This window comes from Lates calcarifer, linkage group LG1, assembly GCF_001640805.2.
Source record: "Lates calcarifer isolate ASB-BC8 linkage group LG1, TLL_Latcal_v3, whole genome shotgun sequence".
NCBI lineage: Eukaryota > Metazoa > Chordata > Actinopteri > Centropomidae > Lates > Lates calcarifer.
In genome coordinates this window covers 18,717,799-18,743,189 of record NC_066833.1, presented here as the reverse complement: position 1 = coordinate 18,743,189, position 25,391 = coordinate 18,717,799, and the positions used below count along the sequence as shown (strand labels likewise).

General features: G+C 39.4%; 2 protein-coding genes across 2 annotated transcripts in view; both read left to right on the top strand.

Annotated features, from left to right (window-relative positions):
• The first annotated feature begins 970 nt into the window (after positions 1 to 970).
• xirp2b (xin actin binding repeat containing 2b) lies at positions 971 to 18,045 on the top strand. Its single transcript, XM_018684731.2, is given in 14 exon segments — positions 971 to 1,134; positions 3,612 to 3,763; positions 4,426 to 4,533; positions 5,169 to 5,258; positions 5,509 to 5,566; positions 5,668 to 5,756; positions 6,911 to 11,674; positions 11,676 to 13,226; positions 13,228 to 14,622; positions 14,624 to 14,681; positions 14,684 to 14,832; positions 14,834 to 16,484; positions 17,634 to 17,764; positions 17,897 to 18,045. Coding segments are annotated over 12 exon segments (10,056 nt in total). The 5' UTR covers positions 971 to 1,134; positions 3,612 to 3,712; the 3' UTR covers positions 17,726 to 17,764; positions 17,897 to 18,045.
• Positions 18,046 to 20,464: 2,419 nt separating this feature from the next.
• Positions 20,465 to 25,391, top strand: part of b3galt1b (UDP-Gal:betaGlcNAc beta 1,3-galactosyltransferase, polypeptide 1b) — a 41,014-nt gene continuing 36,087 nt past the window's right edge. The window contains exon 1 of the mRNA XM_018684752.2: positions 20,465 to 20,690. The gene's annotated coding sequence lies outside the window, so the exon portion shown is untranslated. The remainder of the gene's footprint in view (positions 20,691 to 25,391) is intronic.

Sequence of the window (25,391 nt, the reverse complement as noted above, 5' to 3'; positions counted from 1 at the left end):
CAGAGGACCATTTTCAACCTGAATAAAGCAGGGTCATCATGAAAAAAACATGAGGCCTCAAAACACACATGTTCCATTTTTTATAATACTTTTTTGCTCTTGTCAATATTTGACAGAAAAATGACTAACTCTCATTAATCATCTCAAATTAACCTGACTGCTTAAACAAGTAAACTCTCAGTAAATACAGGATCATATTAATCTTTATTTTAAACAACCAAAAAAAAGGTTCTTTTGCCTTCCAGTCCAGTGTGTGGTTTGACAGGAGCAGAAACCTCAATGTGTCTCTTTAAAACAGGTGGTCTTTGGAAATGCAGGTATGAGTTACACATGCTGCAGATGAACAGGGTTGTGCAGATGCCTCACAGACATGTCTGGTCTCCAAACACTGGCCCAGCTTCCACAAGATACCAGAGTCAGGCTGGCGCCACTGTCTCCAGCTGGGCCAAACAAGATGAGCTGGCGAGCTCTTCCACACTCAGAGGTGTCTCTTGTCGTATTTACGGCCCCTTAACCCTCTTCTCTTCAACAACCAGCATTACATCACTGACCTCTTTTCAGACCAAATGCAAAGCACAGCACATGACCAACACTATTTCACCACCATTTACTGTCACTTGAATTTGCACCCGCTCAACATCCACTTTGTGCTGCTTTAGGATTAACAGAAGCAGCGAATAATGAAAGATTCTCAGAGTATTTGTTGTGGATTTGTATGTGCATAATTTGGCATGTCATGACAGGCGGTAACAGCTGCTGGAGTATGCAGTGCACTCTGATGGATGCCATGATGATGAAACCAGGGTGACCTGATTTATTGGTACACAAGCGTCTGCAGGAGTCACAGGAAGTATTTCCATATGGATTTTCTGGGGACTTGACATGAGAGGCATGGAGGCCCCGCTCTCTAAAAAAAAAAACACCCCAGGCCCATCTTTTGCAAGTGGGCGGAGGGTCTAAAATAAAATCAGCTGTCACTGTCTGCTCGTTGGACAGAGGTGAACACATAGTACTGGAGCTGGTCTCCAACACTGACTGGGATTTGGCTTGGAAAGACCCTGCAGGCCGGGGGTGCAGTGGCCTTTGTGTGGGATTCTACCTGCTGGGTTGATATTTATAATTCACTATATCCTGGTAGGTAATGACTGCTCTGAAAGTGATGAGTGTGTCTTTATGTAGGGTTTTGAATTTTATACAAATATGTGATTGACTTTGGCTTTTTAAATGATGTTTTTACGTTATTAACTCTGCATGCCAAAGGAATGGTAGTATGTTATAAAATTTATTTTTGATATTTGCAGAGAAAAACGTGGAGGACTGGCACTGAATTCTTGACTGTACTCTAAAATTCATGAACATTGTCCTCATGCTGAGTGCACTTCCACTAAAAATACAGGGATAAAATATAAATCTTGTCAGGCCTGCAGGAAAATAAACTGTGACTGAAACACTAAATTAACAGATTTTTTTGGCTTGAGGAGACATCAGATTTATTCTATTAACTAATTTCAAATGGATGCATGTTCTGAGCTGCTGAGCTGTTTGTGCCAGTACCTCTAGGTGTTGTGTCTCTCTACTTCCACGTTGCCAGAAAAGCCATGAAATGAGACTACTGAAGAGTAATTACAAATAAAGGTACTCATACAAGGTTATCAATGCAGGATGTCTAAGAGCTTTCAGAAAGGAAAGTCTTGACCTCCCAGCTTTCCTCTATATTTCACTGAGAAATACGACCCTTCATGGTTAAGTTTAAAATAGGCTTGATTTATTTTTGCAGGTACATGGCGCCTAGATTACTTCACTTTCTTGTTATTTGAGCTCTCAACCTAACCTAACGTGTCATGAGATAGCCTTAGACTGTTGACAGATTTTTTTGGCCACAAATTTTTGTTCCTACCACAATAATTTACAGTCTGTGAGTCTATGCCCCCAAGACCTAAACTGGAATATGCTGCAGTGCAGAGTTTTCCTCTGGTAAAGTTTCACTGCTGGATAAAGATTTGAACTAAAAGATAACTAAATCAATTAAATTAAAATAAATTTATTTAATGACTAACAAAAAAATTAAAGTAAAAAATCTAATGACTGAAAATAAAAGATAAATAAGAAACCATAAAAGCTTCTATCAATGGTGCAGTGCACCAGTAGTTGTTCTAAAGTATGTTTTTGCCATGATGTTTAAGCAGCATAAGTAGGCTACAACTACAACAGGTTCATAAACCCACTATTTAGTTTACTTTTGAATAGCAGCTTCCAGCTATCTAAATCAAAGGAGTGGTTAAAAGTTTTTTTATCTTTTGATTTGGCATTTCATTCGCTCAGTACTTTATTGAGTTTTCAGTACTTTGAAAAATTATATGCAGTGATTAAAATCAGTCCCTTAGCTGCCAGAAATAATATTACAGATGTGAAATATCATCTCACATCATCAGTCTGATAGCTTTTGCTGATATTATTCCTGATATTACATGAGTTGAATATACACATGGTTTCAAATAGCGTTAATACACCACAGAGCAGAGCAGAGATGAAGATTTTCCTCATGCTGTTAATCTTCAGAGTACATTCTTACTGAAGATTTTGATGTCACACTTTTTTCAAATAGCAAAACAGTCTGTATTCATATTTCATTCTATTATTTACATCAGCACATTTATATCCACAAAAACTGAGGTGTGAACACTTAAAATTCACAAATATAGACAGAAATGTTGTGTCAGCAGCTGGCTGGATATGAAGTCTGTGGCTGCTAGAAGAGTTTATTATCTCACTGACTGCAGCACATTAAAATTTGGTGTAGGTCAACGATAATTGCCGCTGGACTGTCGATGTTGTTCCCAACTCTCATGAAGTCTAATTATGCCTAAAAACGATTGATGATGAAAACAGTTATTTAAAGTGCACAAAATCGCAATGGCATCAAAGTGAACATTTCATGGAGACTGACTAACAAAAACCTGGGGCACAATGCTATTGAGGAAATATATTGGACAGTCTTCCAAAACCAGCAGTTCAACAGTTTCAGATGTTTAGGTTTGGACCAAAATCTAATCACATCACATCATGATAAAACCACTGTCACTTACACAACTTACACAGCTGTAAATCAGTACAGCTTCCTTTAATGAATGTCTGTGAGGGAGTGAATGTCAGGAGACAGGTTTGTAATTGCTATTAAACATTGTCCCTGTAGAGCATTTCACAGACATCATTCACAAGAGCATCACCTAAACTATGATGTGGCTCACTGTTTGTTGCCTTTGTGAATATATTTACAAACTGAACAGATATTGCTAATTTGATTCTGAAATCTTAATGTTTTTAATAACAAACTGATGCATTTGTATGCCTTTAGTTTGAAAAACCTATGATTAATACATAAAATGTACAATAATCATCATATATGATGCAGTATACTGGCACATTCAAACATCCTTATATTACTTACAAATAAACTCTGGATATAAAAATAAAATGACAGCAGAAAGGGCTCTGACATCCTTTGCAGCACTTTAATTGTATGTGCTCACGCACTAAGTATTGTGTCCTTCCTCCTAAGAAGCATTTTCTCTAACAGTTTATTGGCTATTTGTGCCATTTGCTGCCAGCAGTGCAGGTTTAAACAGGGCAGGACTTCCTGAAAGCTTTAAACCAGAGGAACCGGATTCACTCTGCATACTCAGAGGTCATCCCACTGACCAACTGCGAGGCCATGTACCAGGCAGCTGTCTCCAAGCGAGCAGACAACACCATCCCCAGCGGGGTATTTCAGCTTGTGCATGGACATGTATTGTTTCCGCTACAACATGCAGCTACAATATCTACCAGAGTTGCCTGTGTTGAAAAGAATATTTGTGTAATTAGAAGCCAACTTTCTATGGTTAATATTTCATTTGTTTGCTCTTCTAGTGTACGTTGTGGTGGTTTAGTCTCTAGCCGAGCTTTCAGGGTTGCACAGTAGCTGAGCTGCGCTAAGATAGTATTGTCACCATTATTGTTGGTGTTGTCATGCAGTTATTAGTGGAGGTGATGACAGTTGGGAAGAGGAAAAGAGGGTCAGCAATCCTGCATATACAGTACATGTATAAATAGAAGGGAAACATGAGACCACCCCACAGGGCAGAATATAGAGGAGGTTGCAGAAAACATGAAATACTGTTTTACTGCCTTTACTTTGGCATAGCTGTTGCAAATTCCCTATTTAAATTTGAAACTATGACATAAACATAATACTGTATGAACCTATGTTTGTGTAAGTGTGTCTGCAGAGAGCGAAAACAAACCACATATAGCATTAGCTGCTTTACCACGATTGACAGCAGCCTGTGCTGCATGCATATCGCACAGAATAGCCCTATTAAGCATCCGTTTGATTTCAGGTCATGTAGAAGTGGATGCAGCTAATGATATTTCCTGCTTCATTAGGTCATGGAGGAGTCGGAGGTCTGTTCCCTGCCTGGGGGACTACAGACCGAGGAAACAGCAACATCACACAATGTAACCCAGTTTCATTTACATCACAGAACTGTGCAGGTACACATATTAAAAACAGTATATACCTTAATCAGGTTGATACTAAAGCATGAAAGAGTTGACTGTGGTTAAATGATGGTAACTTTTCTTCTGACCTGAGCTGGTGTCTGCTTACACCTTTCCATTTAGCTTTTCATCTGCATCTCTGCATGGGAAGCTCTACAAGCCAAGATGAATACATTTTAGGTTGAATATTAACACTGATGCTCCTACTATAGCTTAGTGCAACAATAACGAAGCAAGGTATGTGCATTTAAGTTACAGACATTACATTACAGCTTTCATGGAAACCTCAATGGAAAAAGCAATGGAAAAGGATTCATTATTTTGTGCTATGGTGCAGTGTGAGTGAACAGCTTGGCACATTCTTTGTCATCTTGCCTCCATCTGCGATTAGTCATTTCAAACTGCAGAAAGCAATCTGGTCCAGCATCTTCTCTGCATGGTATTCAGTTGTGTACTATGAAGCTTTGGCTGGTGGAGTGGAGTAGACGCACATACGTGGCTGTGACAAGACGCGGGGCGAGGGGGTTGATGTGGTGAAACACACAGACAGTCACTTGTGTGAGTGCCTTTGTGTGTGGTATGTATACATTTTTCACTATGTTTGATAACCACTGTCTTTATCTTCACAGGAAATGTCAAAGTCAGAGGTAACAGTGTCAAGCGCCAGCAGGCAGGTCGTCCCAGGCAGTCAGCAGCTAAACTTAAACCAAGAAACGATGGTACTGATTATATCCTGTCACTGTGTTTCTGCAGGCATGCCCTGCTAAGGAGCTAAACACTTCAGCTGATTGTAATCAATCAGATTTGTGTAATTAATGTTTGTTTAGTTGGTTTTGACAGTTTGAGTTAAGATTAAAACACACATTCAATGCGAAAATGTATTGCTGACTAGTCCAATTCCGGTATTTGTCCATGCAACATTTCTTTCTTCTTTTCTTTTTTACCCTGTCTTACCTTAAATACACACAGGTGTCATACAGCAACAGTAACCTGGCATCCAGTTATGAAAACCATCAAAATGAAACAGGTAGGATGTTGTTTTGATATTTCTATTTTCTGTCATATACACTGTCACTGCCTAAAAAATTTAAGGCCTTCCTTTATACTTATGTCTGTGCTGACTTTTAGAAGAGGAGTTTCCCAGGTACACTACAAAAGAACTGAGGGATCACTTTGAAAGAACAATAGAGGAAGCTGCTCCACACAAACCAGCTATGGTAAGCATTTCCATTTCATTTGAGTTAGGTATAAGAACTGAATAATTGAAGGGAAAGGATATTTCATTTAAGGGATTCAAGACTGTATTCATTGTAATCTAAGGTACTGAATATATATCATAAAAGTTATGACCCATAAGATTTTAGTCCTGATTGATTTGACAACACCCGTGGTTACTGGTGGTGACAACAAATGAGGTTTAATATTGCAGCAAACATAGTTGAGTCTTTGTCCGAAATACAAGAGAAGAGCAACTTGTGTATCTGTTTACAGTGCAGCCAAACAAATTCACGCTGTTTTAATAAATAAGTTGATCAAAAATAAGCAAAAGTAATTTTAAGTTTTCCAACTAACAGCAAGGCACAATAAAGTTGGCTACATTGCTGAGGAGTTCAAAGTGTGCAGCCTATCGCAACTATTCCTCAGCTCACTGTGGCTGCTCCTTACTGTTCCATTAATTCCTGCAGTATTCAAAACTAATTTCACTGTCAAAAAAGCCCAAAATGACTGGTCTTAAATTTTCAATGAACATTCAGTGATAGATTGATAGAAGCCACCTTCACTGCCAAATACATTGCATTTACTATGCCACCTCCACAAAGCTCCACAAAGTCAACCTATGTTTTGCCAGTTAAACACTTTTAATGTGAAGCAGCTACAGTAGTCAGTGTTCAGTTTGCATTGCAGTAACTTTATACAGCTCTGTGGTAGAACAAACAGTGAACACTGAGGCAGATATCAGTGAGATTAAATTAAAAACAGCAATGCTGAATTACATACATGCATTCTTTTGTCCTTGTGCGAAGGCAATTTAAATCCAGCATGGGAATGGTGGACAGTGACAGTGCTGCAAGATATCCCCCATAAATAATCTCAAAAACTTGGTTTATTTTCATGAAAATCTTAAGGAACTTTAACTCATCCCAGGGATATATTTGTTTGTGGCTGCAAAAACAATAAGAGAACAACTTATTCACAGAGTACCATTAACCTTGGACTTACAGGTGTTTTGTTATGCAAGTTTATTCTTGTTTTATGATCATATTTTTACACTTCATCTATAAGTGTTACAACAAGGTGAATTCTAATGCACATGTAACTCTAGAGTAATCTGATATTTACCCATAAATATCATTTTTGTTCCTTAAAAAAGATTGGACGTGACATCAATCGATCTAAGTGGTCCTCAAATGTGACACAAAACAACTCAGTGACTAGTGAGGTCTATGACACATCCACTGCTGAACCAACAGAAGACACAACAGCTGCAGTGATAGATTATGAGGACTTTCCGCCCCCACCAGCTGAGGATTCGGACTATCTTCCACCCCCACCTCCTGACTTACTACAAATGCCATCAGACAGTCAAAATATCCCAGTGAGCCATTACTCACCTGAGCCTCCAGAACCAGCAAACCCCCCCAAATACCCACTCAATAGAGAGGCTTACTTCAAGCAAAGGAGTATGTATGAACTGAAACGTCTTTACAAGCACATTCATCCCGAGGTTCGTAGGAATATTGAAAAAGAGTACTACAATGACAACAATGAAACTGAGAACAACCAGTTAGAGAGCCAAGAGTATGTGTATGAGGATGATGGTGGTAGTCCCGATGAGCTTAATGATGAAGAATACATGGAATGGGAAGAGATTCTTCCCGGGGAGGTGCAGGCGATGCGTTGGATGTTTGAAAATAAGCCACTGGACACCATCAAAGATGAAACTCCTGATGAGGATGACGATGACAAGAAAATAACTCAGCAGGAAGTAATTCTTGGAAAAGATGTGAGACGCACAGCTTGGATGTTTGAGACCAAGCCAATGGATGAGCTGGGTTCACAAAACATCAACTCAACAGATTATAAAAACAAGTTCAACAAATTTGACAAAGGAGATGTCCGTGCTGCAGCATGGTTGTTTGAAACCCAAACTATGGACACTCTGAACAAAATGCATAAGGAAGAAGATTTAACAAAAGAGATTGTGTTCACAGAAGAGGATGGAAATGCTACCATTTACATGATTGACAATAAGTACATGGAAAGCCTTGGGCACACTGAGACCATTGACGAAAGCCACCTGCTGTGTCTTAGGTCAGTGTTAGAGGAAATTAATGGAGAAGTGAAAACTGTAACAAGTACTTTTGACACACAGTTTAAATGCATCATTATGGGACAATCAAGCCAGATGCTGGAGATTAAGTCTGTGCGCAAAATTGAAACTGAATTAGAAAATTCCATTGCTTCACGTTGGCTTTTCGATACCCAACCCCTTGACATGACAAACAAAGAGCCTACAGCTTTGAAACTTGTGTGTAGTCTGTCCATGGAGGACAGTAGTAAGGGAGACTGGGGCAGGTGGTTGTTTGAGATAAAGACATTAAATTCTCTCAATGAATGGGAAAGCTCACAGATGGAGAAGAAAGAGATTGTCGGAGCTGATGTGCGCAAGCACTGCTTAGTGTTTGAAACTCAGCCAATGGATTCTCTGAAGGATGACTCCAATTCCAGACCTCAGTCTATTGAAGAAATTATTGGAGGCAATGTGAGATCTGCCAGGCACTTTTTTGAAAGCAGCCCTCAAGCAGCCAGGAAAAATTGCCCAGAGGTTGGAAAACTTAAAAAGGCATCAGTAAATGAAGAAATAAAAGGGGATGTGAGACACCAAAAGTGGCGTTTTGAGAGTCAGCCTCTAGAGCACATAAGAGAGGAGAAGAAAGAGCTTACGCGAACAGTGAATATTGAAGATGACCTTACACAGGAGGATGGTACAAGCTGCAAAGCAGACGTTCGTAAGAATTGCTGGGTATTTGAGACACAGCCAATGGATACTTTAAAAGATGATTCAAATGCTCGCCCCTTGTCAAAAGAGGAAATTATTGCAGGTAATGTGAGATCAGCCAGACATTATTTTGAAACGATTCCAACTGAGGAGTTGAAAGAACTTGCAGATGTGGGCAAACTGAAAAAAACAGCAGCACTTAATGAGGAAAAGGGTGATGTTAGACATCAGAAATGGCGATTTGAAAGCCAACCACTGGAAGAGATTAGAGAGGAAAAGAAGGAAGTCATCCGAACAATTGACCTGGAAGAAATTGATAAAGTGGATGTCTCAAACTACAAGCAAATCTTTGAGAGCACAGATTTAAATAGGATGGATGAATCACAGAAGATTATCGTTGAGGGTGTAAAGTCTGGCTCTGTAAAATCAAATAAAAACCTGTTTGAGTCTACACCACTTTACGCCATGCAGGACAGCTCAGGCCACTTCCATGAGGTGAGAACAGTGCGACGTGAGGAGGTTGTAAAAGGAGATGTAACAACCTGCAAGTGGATGTTTGAAACACGACCAATTGACCAATTTGATGAAACCATGAATAAATACCAAATTATCAAGGGTATTTCCAAACAGGAAATAGAATCTGGTGATGTGAAAACTGCAAAGTGGCTGTTTGAAACACAACCTCTTGATGCTATCAAGTACTTCAGCAACATCGAAGATGAAGAAAATGCGGAGACGAGTACAAATCATGATGTCATGAAAGGTGATGTGAAAACCTGTAAATGGCTATTTGAGACAAAACCAATGGACATCCTATATGAAAGAGTGGAGTTAAGGGGTGAAAATGAATCTGAAGAAATGCGTAAGGGAGATGTCAAAACATGCACATGGCTCTTTGAGACACAGGCACTTGATACTATCCATGATGAGACAGAGACAATTCTGAAAACATGCACAGTGAATCAAGAGGACATTAGAGGAAAGGATGTAAGAATGGCTTGTTTCCTCTTTGAGACGGAGAAACTGGAGAACCTCACCGGGGAGGAAACAGGCTCTTTTAAGTGTGTCACAGAGATAGACATTGCGTCTGGAGATGTGTCAAGGATGAAGTATATTTTTGAGAATCAAACATCTGATATCATGACTTCTACATCTGAGGAAGTAATGCAAAAGCTCAAGAGAGTTCAGACTGAGGATATACAAAAAGGAAATGTGGTGAGCTGCAAATGGCTCTTTGAAAACCAATCCATAGATACAATACACGAACGCCAGGAGGAATCTATGAGTAGCCGCACAGTGAACGATGTGCAAGGAGGAGACGTAGATAAGGGCCGTTTCATTTTTGAGACTTACTCCTTGGACAAAATCCACGAGGGGGCCTCAGAGACAGATACAGAGCTGATGAAAATACAAAGGATTGTCCGAGATGAAGATGAGAGGGGCGATGTGAAAAATTACACCATGATGTTTGAAACTCAGCCCCTTTATGCCATTCAGGACAAAGAGGGCCATTACCACGAGGTCACGACTGTCACAAGTGAGGAGGTGACACAAGGTGATGTGGTGGGCACCCGGTGGTTGTTTGAAACCAAGCCTCTTGATGCTATTAAGGACACAGACGAGGTTTATATAATCAAATCTGTCACACAACAGGATGTGCAGAGAGGAGATGTCACCTCTGCAAAGTGGAAATTTGAGACACAACCTCTTGACAGGATTGCTGAAGAAGAGAAGGCTTTGATAAAAACTGTTGATGATATTCAAGGAGGCAATGTTAGGATGAATAAACATCGTTTTGAGTCTGATGCCCTGTCACAGCAATCTGTTAGAACTGTTAATGTGAGCGAAATACAAAAAGGTGATGTTAGAACTGCAAAATGGAGATTTGAAACCCAGTCTATTGATAAAATAAGGAGTATGAGCTCTGAAAATCTGATTGAAACAGTTCAAAAGGAAGAGGTTGCAAAAGGAGATGTGAAACATTCGGTCTGGCTCTTTGAGAAAAATCCTCTTGACCACATTAAAGAGGTAGATGAAGGCGAGGATACAACCATCACTCAAGAGGAGATTCCCAAAGCAGATGTAAAGACAACAACGTGGCTCTTTGAAACAACACCATTTGATGACTTTAATGAGACAAAAATGGAGAGGACTGAAATCCTGGGCAAGAGTGTCAAGGGAACACTTGAGGAGCTTTATAGTCAAAAAATGGTGAAGTCTAAAGGAATACTCATTGAAGCTGATGAAATTGGCGATGTTAGGATGGCAAAATACCAGTTAATGAATAAGCAGGCTCCAGAGATTCAACGAGAGGAAGTCATCAGGGGAGATCTGCAGACTATTATGATGAACCTACTGAACAGACAGGAAAGAAGTGAGCGGCAGATAGTCATAGATTCAGAGGAGAAGGGTAATATCAGTTCAACAGTACAGCAGCTTTTCAACCAACAGAGAGACAGCAGTGTGGAAAGGGAGGAAGTATTACGAGGAGATATTCGGGAAGCTATAAACAACCTTTTCAATGGGGATGGGTCAGTGAAACATGGCATACTCATCCAGGAGGATGAAAAAGGAGATGTACAGATGACAATATATTCCCTTCTCAATAAACAAGACAGTGTCAATGTTGAAAAAGAAGACATTGTAAGAGGGGATATAAAGAGTGCTCTTCAAAGACTGTCCAGCTCAGACAAGACAGATCAGACAGCGAAGATAAAGGTAGATGACACAGAAAAAGGAAATGTCAACTTTTATTCCACATGCATTGAATCTGGAGCACTTGACTATCTTAAACAGCTCCACTTAGGACCTGATGAGACTTCAACTGATGGAGCAGAAAAAGAGAAAATCCTTGGAGGTAACATCAAAGGCACAAAGCTCATCCTCAGTCATAATCAAACGCAAATTGAACGTACAGTAGAAGATGTTATACCTGGTGACGTTCACAGCACAGTTAAAGTTTTCATGTCAGAGCCAACTCTCTCATTGGAGAGACTCCAAAAGGAGGAGATAGTCAAGGGTGATTTAAGAGCTGCTTTGAATTCATTGTCTGAATCAATGAATCAGACAGTTGTTGTGGAGAAAGAGGAGGTGGTGAAAGGAAACATACCAAAAGCTCTGCGGTGTTTGGAGAAGGGCTCAGAAGCGCTACAAGGAGGTGGATAAGCCAGATATCATACCAGGAAATATCAAAGGGGCTCTGAGATCTCTTGAGAAATCAGCAACATCCAAAGCTGAAGTTGTTGTGGAGGATTTAGTTGCTGGAGATGTAAAGGCCACACTAAAATCTCTGGAGCGGGCAAAGCAAGCAGTAAGGGAAGTTGAAAAGGAGGAAATTGTGAGGGGTGATATTCACACAGCAATGCAAAATCTACAGGATGCCTCCAATGAAAGGAAAAAGTGTCAGCAGGAAATAGATGTGCAGGGAGACGTTAAAGGAACAATTCAGCTCTTGATGGAGCCTCCACCTTCACCAAGGATGCAAAGGAGCCCAAGCCTTGAGAATGAAATAAAGGGTGATGTCAAGATGTCAATTAAGTCATTATATGAGACACAGGAGCAAACCCAGATGGAGAAAGAAGAAGTGATAAAGGGTGATGTTAAAGGCACTATCAAATCATTATTGGAGACAGCACAGCGTGAAACACCCAAAGTCAGACTTGGGGCATACAGAAGAGTTCGAGTCAAACAGAGCCCTCCAGTTAAAAACCTAAATGCTGATGCACGGAGGAACATACAAAAGATAAAAACAGCTAATTTGGTTGAAACAACACAGGAAAATCACTCCCTCCTTAATGAAACTAAAACAGCTGAAGAAAAGTCATGCACTGTACAGCAGTCTGCTCAGCAATCAACAACTGTGGTGGAACATAAAACTATTATCCAAAACCATGGTATCAAAACATTAAAGACAGAGTTTCGTAATTTAAAGTCTAACCCAAAGGGAATGATAAAATTAGATAAAACCAAAGTGAAAACTGATGTTTACATCTTAAAACCAGTGCCAGAGCCTGATTTGCCTCTCCCACCTCCACCTCCTCCAGTGGTTGATGCTGATCTTCCTCCTCCTCCTCCCACTCCTCCTCCTCCCTCTGTTGATTCTGACATTGAACACCTTCCTCCTCCACCACCACCACTCACTGAGCAGGATTTCCTCCCACCTCCTCCATCTCAACAAGAACTAGAGAGTATGCCGACACAGGCAATAAATTCTTCACCAGCAAAAGCAAAAAAGATGACAGTCAAAAAAGTGAGAGGTCCAGCTTTACACCCAGTCCCAAAACTGGAGCCTAAAGTGGACTTAAGTAAAACACAACAGGTAGAGGTGACATCAGAGAAAGTGGTAGAAATGAGCCAAAACCAATCAAAGACAACAACAACAATGACTGTTTCATGTGAAATCCCTCCACCGCCTGAGTCACCACGACCATTAAAGAAAGTTTGCATCTCTCCTGTGAAATTTACCCCTCCAGCTTCCCCTCCTCCCGGCATGAAAGGGAAAATGAGCAAATTTAACACTCCTCTGATAAAAGCAGAAGAGAAGTACCGGAAGCTGAGGGAGGAAAACACACCCCCAACCACTCCAACTCCCACTTACATACATGACTCAGTTACTGCAGCTTTTGAAATGCTTTCCAACAAAGACATTGAGCAGTCAAATAACAATACATCAGAAATCACACAGCAGAGACGCTGAAAAGACAACTTTCACTGTTCATTCAGACTTACTGCCATCTGATTTATCCAAGCATGTTGTTAATACCACCAAGCAATGTCAGTGCAGTCATGAGAAAATGCTCACTGATTCTATGATTACATCCAAGGCTAAACAACAAATTGTCTCTAATGAGACTTCCAAGGTTGTCTCCATTCAAAAGACTTCATCTGTCTCGGCTGTTAGACAACAGATGCATTCAACAACACAGAAAACAGTTTCTGTTTCCTCCAGACAGTCTTCTCCATTTGTCATTACTGACAAAGTCCAGACCTCAAACACTGATGTTGCACAAGCAGAAAATATGACTGCTGATTTAAAGAAAGACTCTAAAAATCAGAAAACAAAGGGCTCCAACAAATCTGAAGATAAAAAGAAAGATGAAATGTATTCTGATAAAATCCCTGTTCAAATAGTAAAACCTGAAATAGCTGTCACTACTGAGGAGAATGTAAAATCAGGCAAGTCACAATCTGAGAACAAGAAGATGAAAGATAACACAGCACCTACATTAACCAATAACCTTCGCAATCAGTCCTCCAAAAAGGAAAATATCACCTCAGACAAAAATGTAAAGGAGTCCCAATCTCCACAATGTGATAACAAGAAGAAAAATGATCATTCTCCTACTAAAGGCAATAGGAAAGTTTCTGATCAGCCAATGCAAACAGAAAAGACAGTTGCAAATACAAATGGAAAAACAGACAAACCAAACCAAAAGGTGAAAAAGAACAATAAACAAGAAAAGCAAGCAGAGACAAAAATGTCCAATGAGAGTGAGAAACAGAGTGTTTCTCAAGATGTGAAGGTGGAAATAATGGAAACTGCTGAAGCCAGTGAAGTTAAAACAGAATTAAAACAGGGGATTAGGAAAGTTACATCCTCTCCTGCTACTGCCTCAGCGCCTGCTGTTACTGAGATCATAACTGACAGCCAACTAGAAACTCAGAGTCCAGCAAAGAAGAAAAAGAAGTCCAAAAAGTCTAAAGGGGGTGCACAGTCAGGTCAAGGTAAAGATAGTTCCACAGCATCAAAGACAGAAGCTACAGAGACAGTAACATCTGAAAAATCCCATCAAACTCAGGAAACAATTGCGATTGCCCAAATTCACAATAGTGTAAAAGAAGAGCACATTCAAGTCAAGAGAGAAGTCATTATCACAGAAAGTAAAGACAATTTGAATTCCCAGCAACAAAAAGCAGTTCAAAAGCATGTGAAGGCATCTCAAAAGAAGAAAGGAGTGACAGTTATTCAGCAGAGCACAGAGGAACCACCAGAAGAGAGTAAGGATGTCCCAATTACAGTGACAGGCAAATCAGAACAAAATCAGTTGGTCAAGTCCACAACAGGGAGAACAGAAGAATCTCAGCAGGCAAGAGGTCCGAGTGTTAATCTCTCACATCAGAGAGATACATAGAGTTTCAGAAAAAATGATTCTAAATCCTTGAAGACTCTGCTCAACTCTGTCCCAGATTGGCTCATGAGTCCAGAGAGAAAATGTGAACTGGAGGAATCTGTGGTGGAAAGTGATGCACATAGAAATGAAGAAATTCTCTCACATGTGAGGAAGCTAGCAGAGGACTAAATTAATGCATTTAGAAGATAATGAGACAGTGGAGAAGCACGAATGTGAGCCAGTTTCTGAGACACGCATTACTGGTGGGGCAACACCAAGAATATCCAAGATCAGTATTGGTTCTGCCAAAATTGAGAACCAGATGAAGAAGAAGAGCTCTCAAGAAAAAAGGAAGGAAGAGGTGAGCCCATGCAAGTCTGTTGATCTCCGGGCTCCCTCGCCATCACTGAGGATGCGTTCTCCCTCACCGACGTTTATCACCATCGAATCCACACGAAGAACTGAATCACCCCAGAGGGTAACTCCGTCACCTACCATACTGCACAGGCCACCCACACCTCCCACGCCACCACCACGCAGGTGTGACACCCCGACATCACGACTTACTAGAATCACACCACCTCCAACTTTTGACAGAGCAGAAAATTTGGCTCGACTCAAAGACACGACAGCCAAGCTCTTGCGTGGCGTCACCCCACCACCCATTCTCTCTCCCCAACAGATCTCAGAGAAAAAATCAGAGATTGTGGAATCTCCTGCATCATTCCATCGGCAAATCAAAATCGAGTCCCAAGTTGCGGAGGCCTCAGGGACACCACTTAGAACAGAAAAGCCCAAAAAGAGTTTATCTGAGGAGGCTCAGTGGGCACATGCAGGAGAGGATCAAGGAAATATTTCAGAGGGTCTGAATGCAAATGAAATACAACATAACTCTGAGACCCATACACTATGGTGTCAAAATGACCCAGATCTTGTTGAAGCTTCAGATATTTCAGAGCCATCATCTGCATCTGTCAAAGAAAAGAGAGAGTTTTTTGAAGGGGCCCAAAAGGCTGAAGTTAATAAGACCTATGTACGAAAGGAGCCTATTGCTATACCGGAACGACTGGGCCCAGACATGGAGGACTGTGAGGCAGAAAATAAGAACAAAGAAAAGGATGAGCTTCCCCGGGCTGACTTGTCTAGTCTTGTAAACAAATTTGAATCACCAGAAGAGAAAATATATATCAAAAAAGAGCTTATCCCACTTGCAGAGCGGCTTCACAATGACACTGAAAGCACAGATTGTGACAAAGAGAAAGTAGACATCCTGGAACAGGGAATGCCAACTTTTGACATCCAGGCTATTAAAAATGTTTTTGAACTGGGTGAGCAAAGTTCCTTATTCAGGGAAGAGAAAAAGGATCAGGAGGAGCCTGTGTCAAGCCTGAGTGAAACAATGGCAGACACTTCAAAGCGGGAAAGTCCTCAAGAGACAAAGGGAGGCTCACGGCAGAGCACCCCCCTCCCTCTGCAGAAAAATGAGGTAGAAACTGTGCCAGCAGAACCATCAGGCTTCTCTGAAACCAAATCCTTCACGGAACATTTCTCAAATGTTGATGCGTTTGGTAACAAGGTCACCGGAGTAAGGACAGCTGTCACTGAGCACTCCGAGAGTGTGACAGCCCAACGGGCTCCTTTTTCCTACGCCGATGCAGTTAAAAGAAAAGCTGCAGCAGCAGCGAGGCGAACAGAAACATATGATGAAGATGCTACTGAGAAGCTGCTGAGGAATTTCCACAAAACATGGACAGAGAGTGAGACAGTTTTCAAAAGTCTTGGCTACACCATTTCTGAAGAGACGACATCACAAGTCACAAAGATTGTCTCATCTGGTAAAAACTTCACAGAATGAAACAACAGAACCTAACCGCATGGACTATGGATGGGTTTTGTTTGAATAAATATTTGTGCTGTGTTACAAAAGCAGAATTTCTAACTAAAGCATTTATTGGATTATGCAAGCTTTTCTGTAAAACAAGAAGTGCTGGTACTAACTAGCAGCTCTGTGGGGCTGTTCTTAGACACAATTGTGCTTTGACATGCTTACAATAGCAATGCAAACATGCTGATATGAACATTGCAATGCATCCAGTAGTTTTTTTTTAGATAGGTCAGTGTGGACCAAAGTGGTGGACACACCAACAGGCTGCCATTTTCATTCTGCTACCATGGCTAAGAATTTGACTCACATTTGAGTTTGAAAGTTTATTCTTGACCAGTGGGAATGATAGCTTGACAAAATTTCTAGATTATTTTACTTGTTACTAGCTTTATCCAAAGCTTTCAACCATATCTCATGGTCTTCATCAGCAAATGGAGTTTGCCGTGAATTGTCAGGGAGTTGTTCAAGGTTAGTCTTTGTCACTGAGTACAAATGGAGGCTAATTATATCCCATGCCAGCAACCAACCTTGAGCAGAGACAGTCTTTCTCACATTTATGACCACCTATCACCGTGTGCTGACAACTGCACCAACTCCAATCACTAACACACACCATGAGATTCACTTGAAAGCTTAACCAAAGTTTTTGTTCATTGTTTTTGATGATGTAATTCCCAGCAAAAATGGTCTAACTGGTCATGAAAGACACTACAATGCAGAATGTAATGTATTTTTCCAGCAAGGAAATTACAGTATAGTGCTTACTGAGGACTTGCAAACCCTACCAAACTGCAGCTGAGAGATGCATGGATATTTGTGCATACATGTGAATAAAACAACATCCTGAGCAATAATATGAGTTGTTCCCTCTGACGACCATTGTCAGTCTTTAAACAAATGAATGAGCATGTCACATAACCTTTTTCAGTGCAAACATAATCTATTGTACTGCTGTGTATTAGCAAGATTAGCCATAATAAAAACTGAAAGAAAAGCTGTAGCTCATTGTTGCATTGTGAGGCAGCCTGAAGGAAATGCTTTTCACATTCAGTAAATGAAAAGAAAATCTCACCATTTGCATTTTATCTCTTTCAAACAGGTTCGAGTTCCGAAGTCGGAGCTCTGCACAGTATGTCGGAGGAGAGCTTATCCGATGGATGCTCTGATAGTGGACAAAAAAAAGTACCATAAATCCTGTTTCTGCTGTGAGCACTGCAGAAATAAATTGAGGTAAATGTGGCACTCATTCAAATAAATTGTCACAATGGACTCATTAAACACTGCAATATTCATTGGTTAATTTCTTAATGTTTTAATTACATCATAATTGTTCAAAAAAAAGATTGTTCTTTTCTCTTGAAGCCTAGGAAATTACGTCTCTCTCCATGGACACTTCTACTGTCTACACCATTACAAACAACTCCTCAAGTCCAAAGGGAATTACGATAATGGACTTGGACAGAAACCTCCCGCAGGAAGTGGTGGACCTATCCCCTCAGATGAGAAACTTGAATGGAGATATTCCATGAGCAGCATAAATTCAGTAGACAAAACACACAGTGGTGAAAACGAAACGACAAAAACATTTGATGAAAACAAGCCACACTGTAACAAAATATCTGTAGTTTGGCCTCCACAGGCCAATCCCCCAAAGAAAGCCTTTAAAATAGAAGAAGACATTCAGCTAACTAAACCACAGTGGCCACCTCCAGACAATTCCCCGAAGTCACCAAAACACCAACACAGAAAGGCCATTCCCAGAAGTGTCCTATGAAATAAAGTCACTCAAACACACAGTTTAGTCAAATAAATCCAAAGAAGGAGCACACAAGAATGAATGGTAGAATAAAATATTAGAAAAGAACTGTCCTGTGGGTACATTTATGGAAGTGTCGGGTTGAAGGTCACGCAGTTAAGTAATTCAAAAGGGAACATGACAGGTAAGGATATGACAGGAAACTGTATATACTTGTAAATGGCGTGGAAAAGCAGGTTGTAATAGTAGGTACTAGAGAGAGATGTAGATAGACAAAGTGTGGAAAGTGGACGTGGACATGAAGTGGTGTGCCTTGAACTGACAGGTTTGTCCCATGTACAATTTTTCATTCACTGCATTTTATAGATTTATTTCCATTTAGTATTTGGCACAGTACACAAGATTAAAAATGATCGTTTTAACTGCTACAATTATTATTATCATTTGCCTGGATTGAGATAAAATAGTAACTCCTAGTAAATCTTAATCTACAGTTTTATTCTACAGTTCTTGAATAGAGTGACAACTGAATGTCTAACGCATCATAGAAGTATAGTTATAGTAAAGCATATCAAAAAGTCCACAAATGGTATTTTCAAACATTTTTCTTTTCACCCCTTTTGTTTTATTCTAACACTGATTGGTTTATTGTACAATTCAGTCCATTTTTTTTACTACGGCATGCCGGTGCTGTTCTGCTGTTGTATTATTTTGTCAGGGCTTTTATCTCTCAATATATCAACATTTTTGCATTTGCCTTTTTTTTAGCACCTGGTGTGCAGACTACTAAAAGCATCTTCGAATAATTTTATTTATAATATTGAAAGTATATAATATAAACAAGTGAATTGGTGATAATCATGTTTGTTTTGGACATTTGTATCCTATTTTGAACAACTATTTTGCAATGAAGAATTTTATTTTTTAGATTAGATGGTTATATCATGCTTTGTACAAGAAAATTCCTGATTCTGTCATGCTGTCAGGCTGGTTCACTTACTTTATTGCTGATTGAAGAGCAATAAAATGTTGAATTTCATTGTTTCACTTCTCTTCTTTGAAAGTCTATGGCCTACTTTGAATGTAGTGTCAGTATACTGTATGTGAAATGTGAATCTGTCGCTGCATCTCCAGAGTTCACCCATATCAAACACAAAGAGAAAGCACTGTCACAGAGCCTGTCAGGTGTGCATCTGATAGAAGCTGCCTACACTAGACAGGGTCAGGTCAGTAGATCCCTTTCACACTGTCAGTATAATCTCCCTTGGAAGATATCCCACCCTGGGGTGGGGGTGGGGGTTTAGCACTCACACTGCAGGTGTGTCTAGAGTAGACCAAGCTATTCCATGTAGAGAAAACTGGACACTGAGCATTAAAAGACAGGCAGATGTGGGGCATGCCACACATGCAGTGTGCTACAGCAGCAGAAGAAAGTAAGTCTTAAATGAATTTTACAGCCAGTCTAAAATAAGCTTATGACCAAATGTGGTTACTCATCCTCTTACTGCTCCTCACTGCGGAAGTCCATGAGCTTAGCATGCAGTTTGGTGAGTTTGACCACCTTTACAACTCAAGACAACACATATGTCTTTATTTTATACTGAAAGATTAGAGCAGTGCGACATGTTGGGAAGTATATTCAGGGTAAAATGAGACTCTTCTTAGGGTAATATTTAAAGTAGGGACATAAACAGACTATTGTGTGATGTATTTGCCTTATATAATTCTTATATTGACTTTATATATACTGAAAAACTGCTATATATACACTTTAGCATATTAAAATACTTTCACTTTTATAGAATTTTTTTTTGTCTTTGAAGATTTTATTGTTCATATTTCTTTTTCTAATTCAGAATTTACTCTTATTACTCTTTATTGCACATTAACCTTTTAGTACAGTCCAAAACCTGGAGCTTTTTACTGACCATACTCAGTTTTAGAGGAGATATAAGCTTTAAAAGGCCCTGCATTCTTTAAAATAAGATATCTTAAAGATTAAACAACATAATACCTCAGCACATAATTGTTTAGGTTCATTCAGATATTTTATCTGTGAACAAATTTCCACCTGGACAAGACAGGAGCTCTGTGTGTGCTTTGGAGTGGAACAGTTTCGCAGGAGTAGTTGACAGGAAATTCTCCCACAGCGTCAATCTACCTTGCTGCTTCTGTCTCCGCACTTTCTCTCTTTGAGCCGATTGGTGAGGAATCCATCGGATTTCACTCTGATTGGTCGTCTACCGTCTCGTCAGGCGGCACGTCAGCCCAGTTGCACTACCATCACGTTACCTCCTCCCCCCTCCTTTAGACGAATAACAGTGCTGTAGGATGCTAGGAGCAAAGCAGTAGCGTATCATCAGGACCACAAGTCTGAGTGGGATGGAGACACAGAGTGAGGTAGGCATTAAAAAGGATGCTTTCCCCTCTTTTCTGTCTCGCATGGCGTGTGTAATGCAGGTTGAGTTTCACTTCTCTGACGGAATGTGGTAGCTATACAGGGATGGTTCTACTTTTTTGTAATTTCTGTAATGTTAGTAGATTCGGCTATCCTCAGATCGTAATCTGTCCTTCCTAATTCCACTCCCTGCTGTTGTGGGGCTTTGATCTCTGCTTTAGTCCGTTCCGGTTGTACCTGTCTGGGTCTTTAATGCTGCAGCTACTTTAGCTCACTCACTGATCTCCGTCCTATTTGGCAAGGGCTGTCACCTCTGCGCTCACGTTGAGGAATGCGTAGGTTGTCCAGAACGGCGGGTGGTGCAGATGGTCAAGTTACACTGTAGCCTATCAAACTTTAAACAGATGTATGTATATATTTAAATGTGATTCCCCACCCCTCCTCCTTCTCTGGCAGAGAGCTGGTGTCTCTTTGAAATGTTCGAATTATAAAGGTGGCACAGTACTAGTACTGGTGCTAATCCATGTATATAATAATAATAAAATAAAACTTAGAGAATCCATTAGATATGCCAAACTGAAATGTGTCTTTGGGTCAAAGCACCAGCTTTGTAAAATGATTCTTCTCAGTTATTTATTATAGGTCAGTAATGACCGATGCTCAGTGAGTCAGACTGCAATGTTAGCCTGCATTAAAAATTGGAAAATGAAAATGCTCTGATGATGTCTGAAAACGTCTCAAGTCTCAAAAAATCTTTTGTGATGTTTTGTGTAGTCTAATGAGGTTTTCAGTAATCATAGAAGATGTCAGAATATGGTTGTTTTGTTGTTGTTGTTGTTTTTAAATCCTTAATATTCCCTGTGGTAAGCTCAACAAGAACATTCTGTCACGGAAGAAAAGTGTCACTGCTGTTATACTGATGCCTAAAAGAGGTGGAAGCTCAAGTTTAAACATGCAGCAGCAGATCATGAAAAGCACCATAAAATGAGATCTTCCAGAACAATGTAGCATGTGCTTTTACTGTTAAAATATCTTCTAGTGAAACACATAATCTTGAAAATCACTTTTAGTATCTTTTTTGACAAGCAATTATAACACCAGTTTAGCATGATATGTTTATTTTTCTCCCTTTGGGGTTACACAACTTTATTTCACTTATCATCAGTTTTGCACCTTGAATTGAATTTAAGATGCAGTTTTACCTTTTATGTAGCAAACATTGTGCTGAGAATAATCAGAAAAGTTCAAAGTCAAGAGTGAGCACCTTGTCTTGAGGACCCGCGTTTTTTATTGCTGCCGCTACTTGGATGTTTTAGGTCATTATCTGGATCAAACACACAATCCTCCTGATTTAACCACACAGTGGTTTGCATTACATGTCCATCTGCCAGTACAGTAAGTAACCATTTGTGCCAGGCAACATCCTTTTGCTTGCAGCTGATCTTGCTCATGCCATAAGTGCATGTCTGTGTCTGTGCCCTGCTTACTGTGGCTGTTCTCACTAATCACATTCCTGCTAGGTGCAATTAGTCTAAAGCCTTAATCCCTGGTTTAAGTGTACTGTATTGCTTAGTCAGTGTTGCTTCCAGTGTTACACTGGGCTTACAATCAGCATTTATTTGGATTTTGTTTTGGTATCTGTGGAATGACCTTTTGTTTTAAATAACTGCCGATTACATAACTCTGCATGAAGCAAGTGAAAGAGAGAAGGTTGTTCTTCTGAGATCTGAGATGAATAGAATTGCTAGACATTGATGGTATAGTGTATTTCCTAATTATCAGTGCTACCCTAGAGGGTGGGTTGTAATATTATATATATAATATAATATTGTTAAACGTACATTTTGTGTGAAGGATGTAACTTGTAACTAGTTGAGATTTTCTTGCAAATCTGTGTAAAACATTATTCTATTCTTGGCATAATGTTACATGGTGCATCCTGTCCATTTAGGGCTATAATGGGCATTGTATCAAGTCAAGACAATAGCACAGTATTTACTTGTCCAAAACAGCTTGGGCTTAGGCTTGCTAATAATAGGTTGACATGAACAGAGCTTCTTTTCTTGCTATATTTCTGCCAGCTCTTTTCCTCTCTAAAAGCACAGCTTGACACATTTTTTACGCAGAAATGTATAACATCTTCTGACCTCTTTACTGGCAAAAGGCTGGTACAAATGGCAGTTACTTTGACAAAACTTACCCTCTCCTCCCTCACAATCACATGCACGCACACACACACACACACACAACATAGCCTATCCACAGTGGTCTTACCAATAAATTCTAGATTATATATTACAGCTGTGGTCATATTCTGCAATTCAAAATACTGAAACAAGAATTTCCAGGATTAAAGAAGCAAAACATACTGTTAATATACAAATTCATTCATTCATTATCTATCCTGCTTATCTATTAAGGGTTGTGGGGTTGCTGGAGCCTATCCCAGCTGACACTGGGCGAGAGGCGGGAACACCCTGGACAGACTGCCAGTCCATCACAGAGCCGTTGATAGATAAATTTAGACTTGAAAGTATTTGTATGATTACCACTTGGAAGAAAAGTACAGGTACATTTTCTAAACAATAACATGGAATTCCATCCACATCAGTCAATTCAAATTCCAATGTGTATGTTCAATATTTTCTTAATTAAAGCATAATTTGTGGATCATGTTTAAAATCATTTAGACTAAGTCCTGAATCCATACATACTGTATGTACACTGGTAAAGCTATATTTTGGCTAATTAGACTTCTTGTCAGGTCAAAGAGAGCAAAGCTGCAAGTTAATATAAGTTACAACAAATGGTTACTTTGATTATCTAGTAATATGTTATTTTGATGATGAAATAATTAATTGTTTTGTTGTTACTGTTTTACAGTCTAAACCACGGATACTTGCAGTTTACTATTTTTCTGTTAGTTTTACTACAACTAAGGCTAGAAACCATGTGACATTTTTTGCTTGAAAAAAGCATTAAACAATGAATTGATTATTGAAAGAGTTGATTCCTTTTCTGTCGATCAAAAAACTTAAGTGATTTTATGTCAAATCTACATTCACAAATTTGAATATACTGAAAATGTCACAGACTAGTTCAACCTGTTATTTGCTATATATTTATAGCATTGTATATTGTGCTATACTAGTAGACTGTTACATTTGTAGAATCCACAGTACAGGCACCATTAGCAGTTATCAGAAACAAGCAGAGAAGTACTTTTTTAGCTAGCTCCACAGCAATATGGGATTAAATGATAAAACAAAATATTGGATACTGAGAATGTATGAATGTGAGTGAAATGATGAACATGGAGGATACAGAGGCTGATTAGGGGCAAGAATATGAAGCTGGGAATAAGAAAGAGGAGACTGCAGAGATGTGCCCAGGACTAAGGGAGGATGGAGGAGATGAAAGGATGGATATGTGGATGACATGGGTATGAAAAGGGATGGGCAGAGGAGGATGAGAGATTAGGTTTGAAAAATTAAGACAAATAGGAGAGGACCAGTTAACTGAACCAAAGTAAACTTGTGTAACACTGTAAAATACAAAACATATACACATGCAGTTTACTGTAGATGTTAAATAGAGTTAAATAAAATGGTGTTTACTGCAGGCTTCTTACTGAGAAACATCTTAAGAGCTTTTCCTCCTGGGAACATACCCAAAATTGTTCAGAAGTGACGATTAAACCTCTTTCGACTCAAATTATCAGTTGGCATTAAAACTGTGATATTACGTTTTCTGTGTTTTGAAGAACCTCAGGCAATTACAGCCTCCATCCCACTTCTTATTCACATTACCCACTGAAACATGCTCAAACTGCTAATTTATTCAGGAAAATAAACTATGAGATTTGCTAACAATCAGAAAAATATAGAATATTTAAGATTGTCTTTATTGTAAAATAATGACATATTACATATGCAATGCTTCTGTCGTATACTGATGTTCTAACACATTTCAGTGCTATTCTCACCAAAATAGCAGTATTGCTACAGCAAAAGTACCATTATTTTGTAGACTGTCTGCAGAATATATCAGAACAATTAGATTATTAAAGCAGCATTTAGCTACAATGCTGTACATAGATGGAAGTAACTAATCAAAGTAAACTTGAGCCTCTTTCCTATCTAAATATAAAACTCAAGTTTTCACGGTCCTTTGACTGGTTACCTTTCTCTACTGCAATGTTATCACCTTATTAAATTTGGGAGCCTTAATCATGTTTTGTATTCACCTGCTTTTCAGTGTCTTGTTAGTGTGTGTCTGCATCCAAATATTCTCCCTAGCTTTAATCATTCTGACACATCCTACACACATACTGTAATTACTTTTTGTATTTAATCTTTTAATGAGATTGTGGATTAGCCTGCTAGCTGTAGTGTTTTTTTTTTCTTCTTCTTCTCATTAATGAGAATGCAGTGAGAACTGTCACAATTTGAAATGCAGTTCTGTACATATTCTGCATTTTGTCTTGAATGACCTTTGCTTTGAGGCACCGTTGCTGTGAAGTATTGTTAAAGACAGGTTTACATTACTTGGAGATACTACATCCTCTTCTTCACTTGCTCATCAGTGAATATCATCTGTTTTGAATCAGCCTAATACAAAACCTGGCTCTGAATGTAATTTGAAGTTACAGTGCAGTTTGAAAGAAGCAGAGTGAAAAATTGGCTTGTCTAATGACAATATTG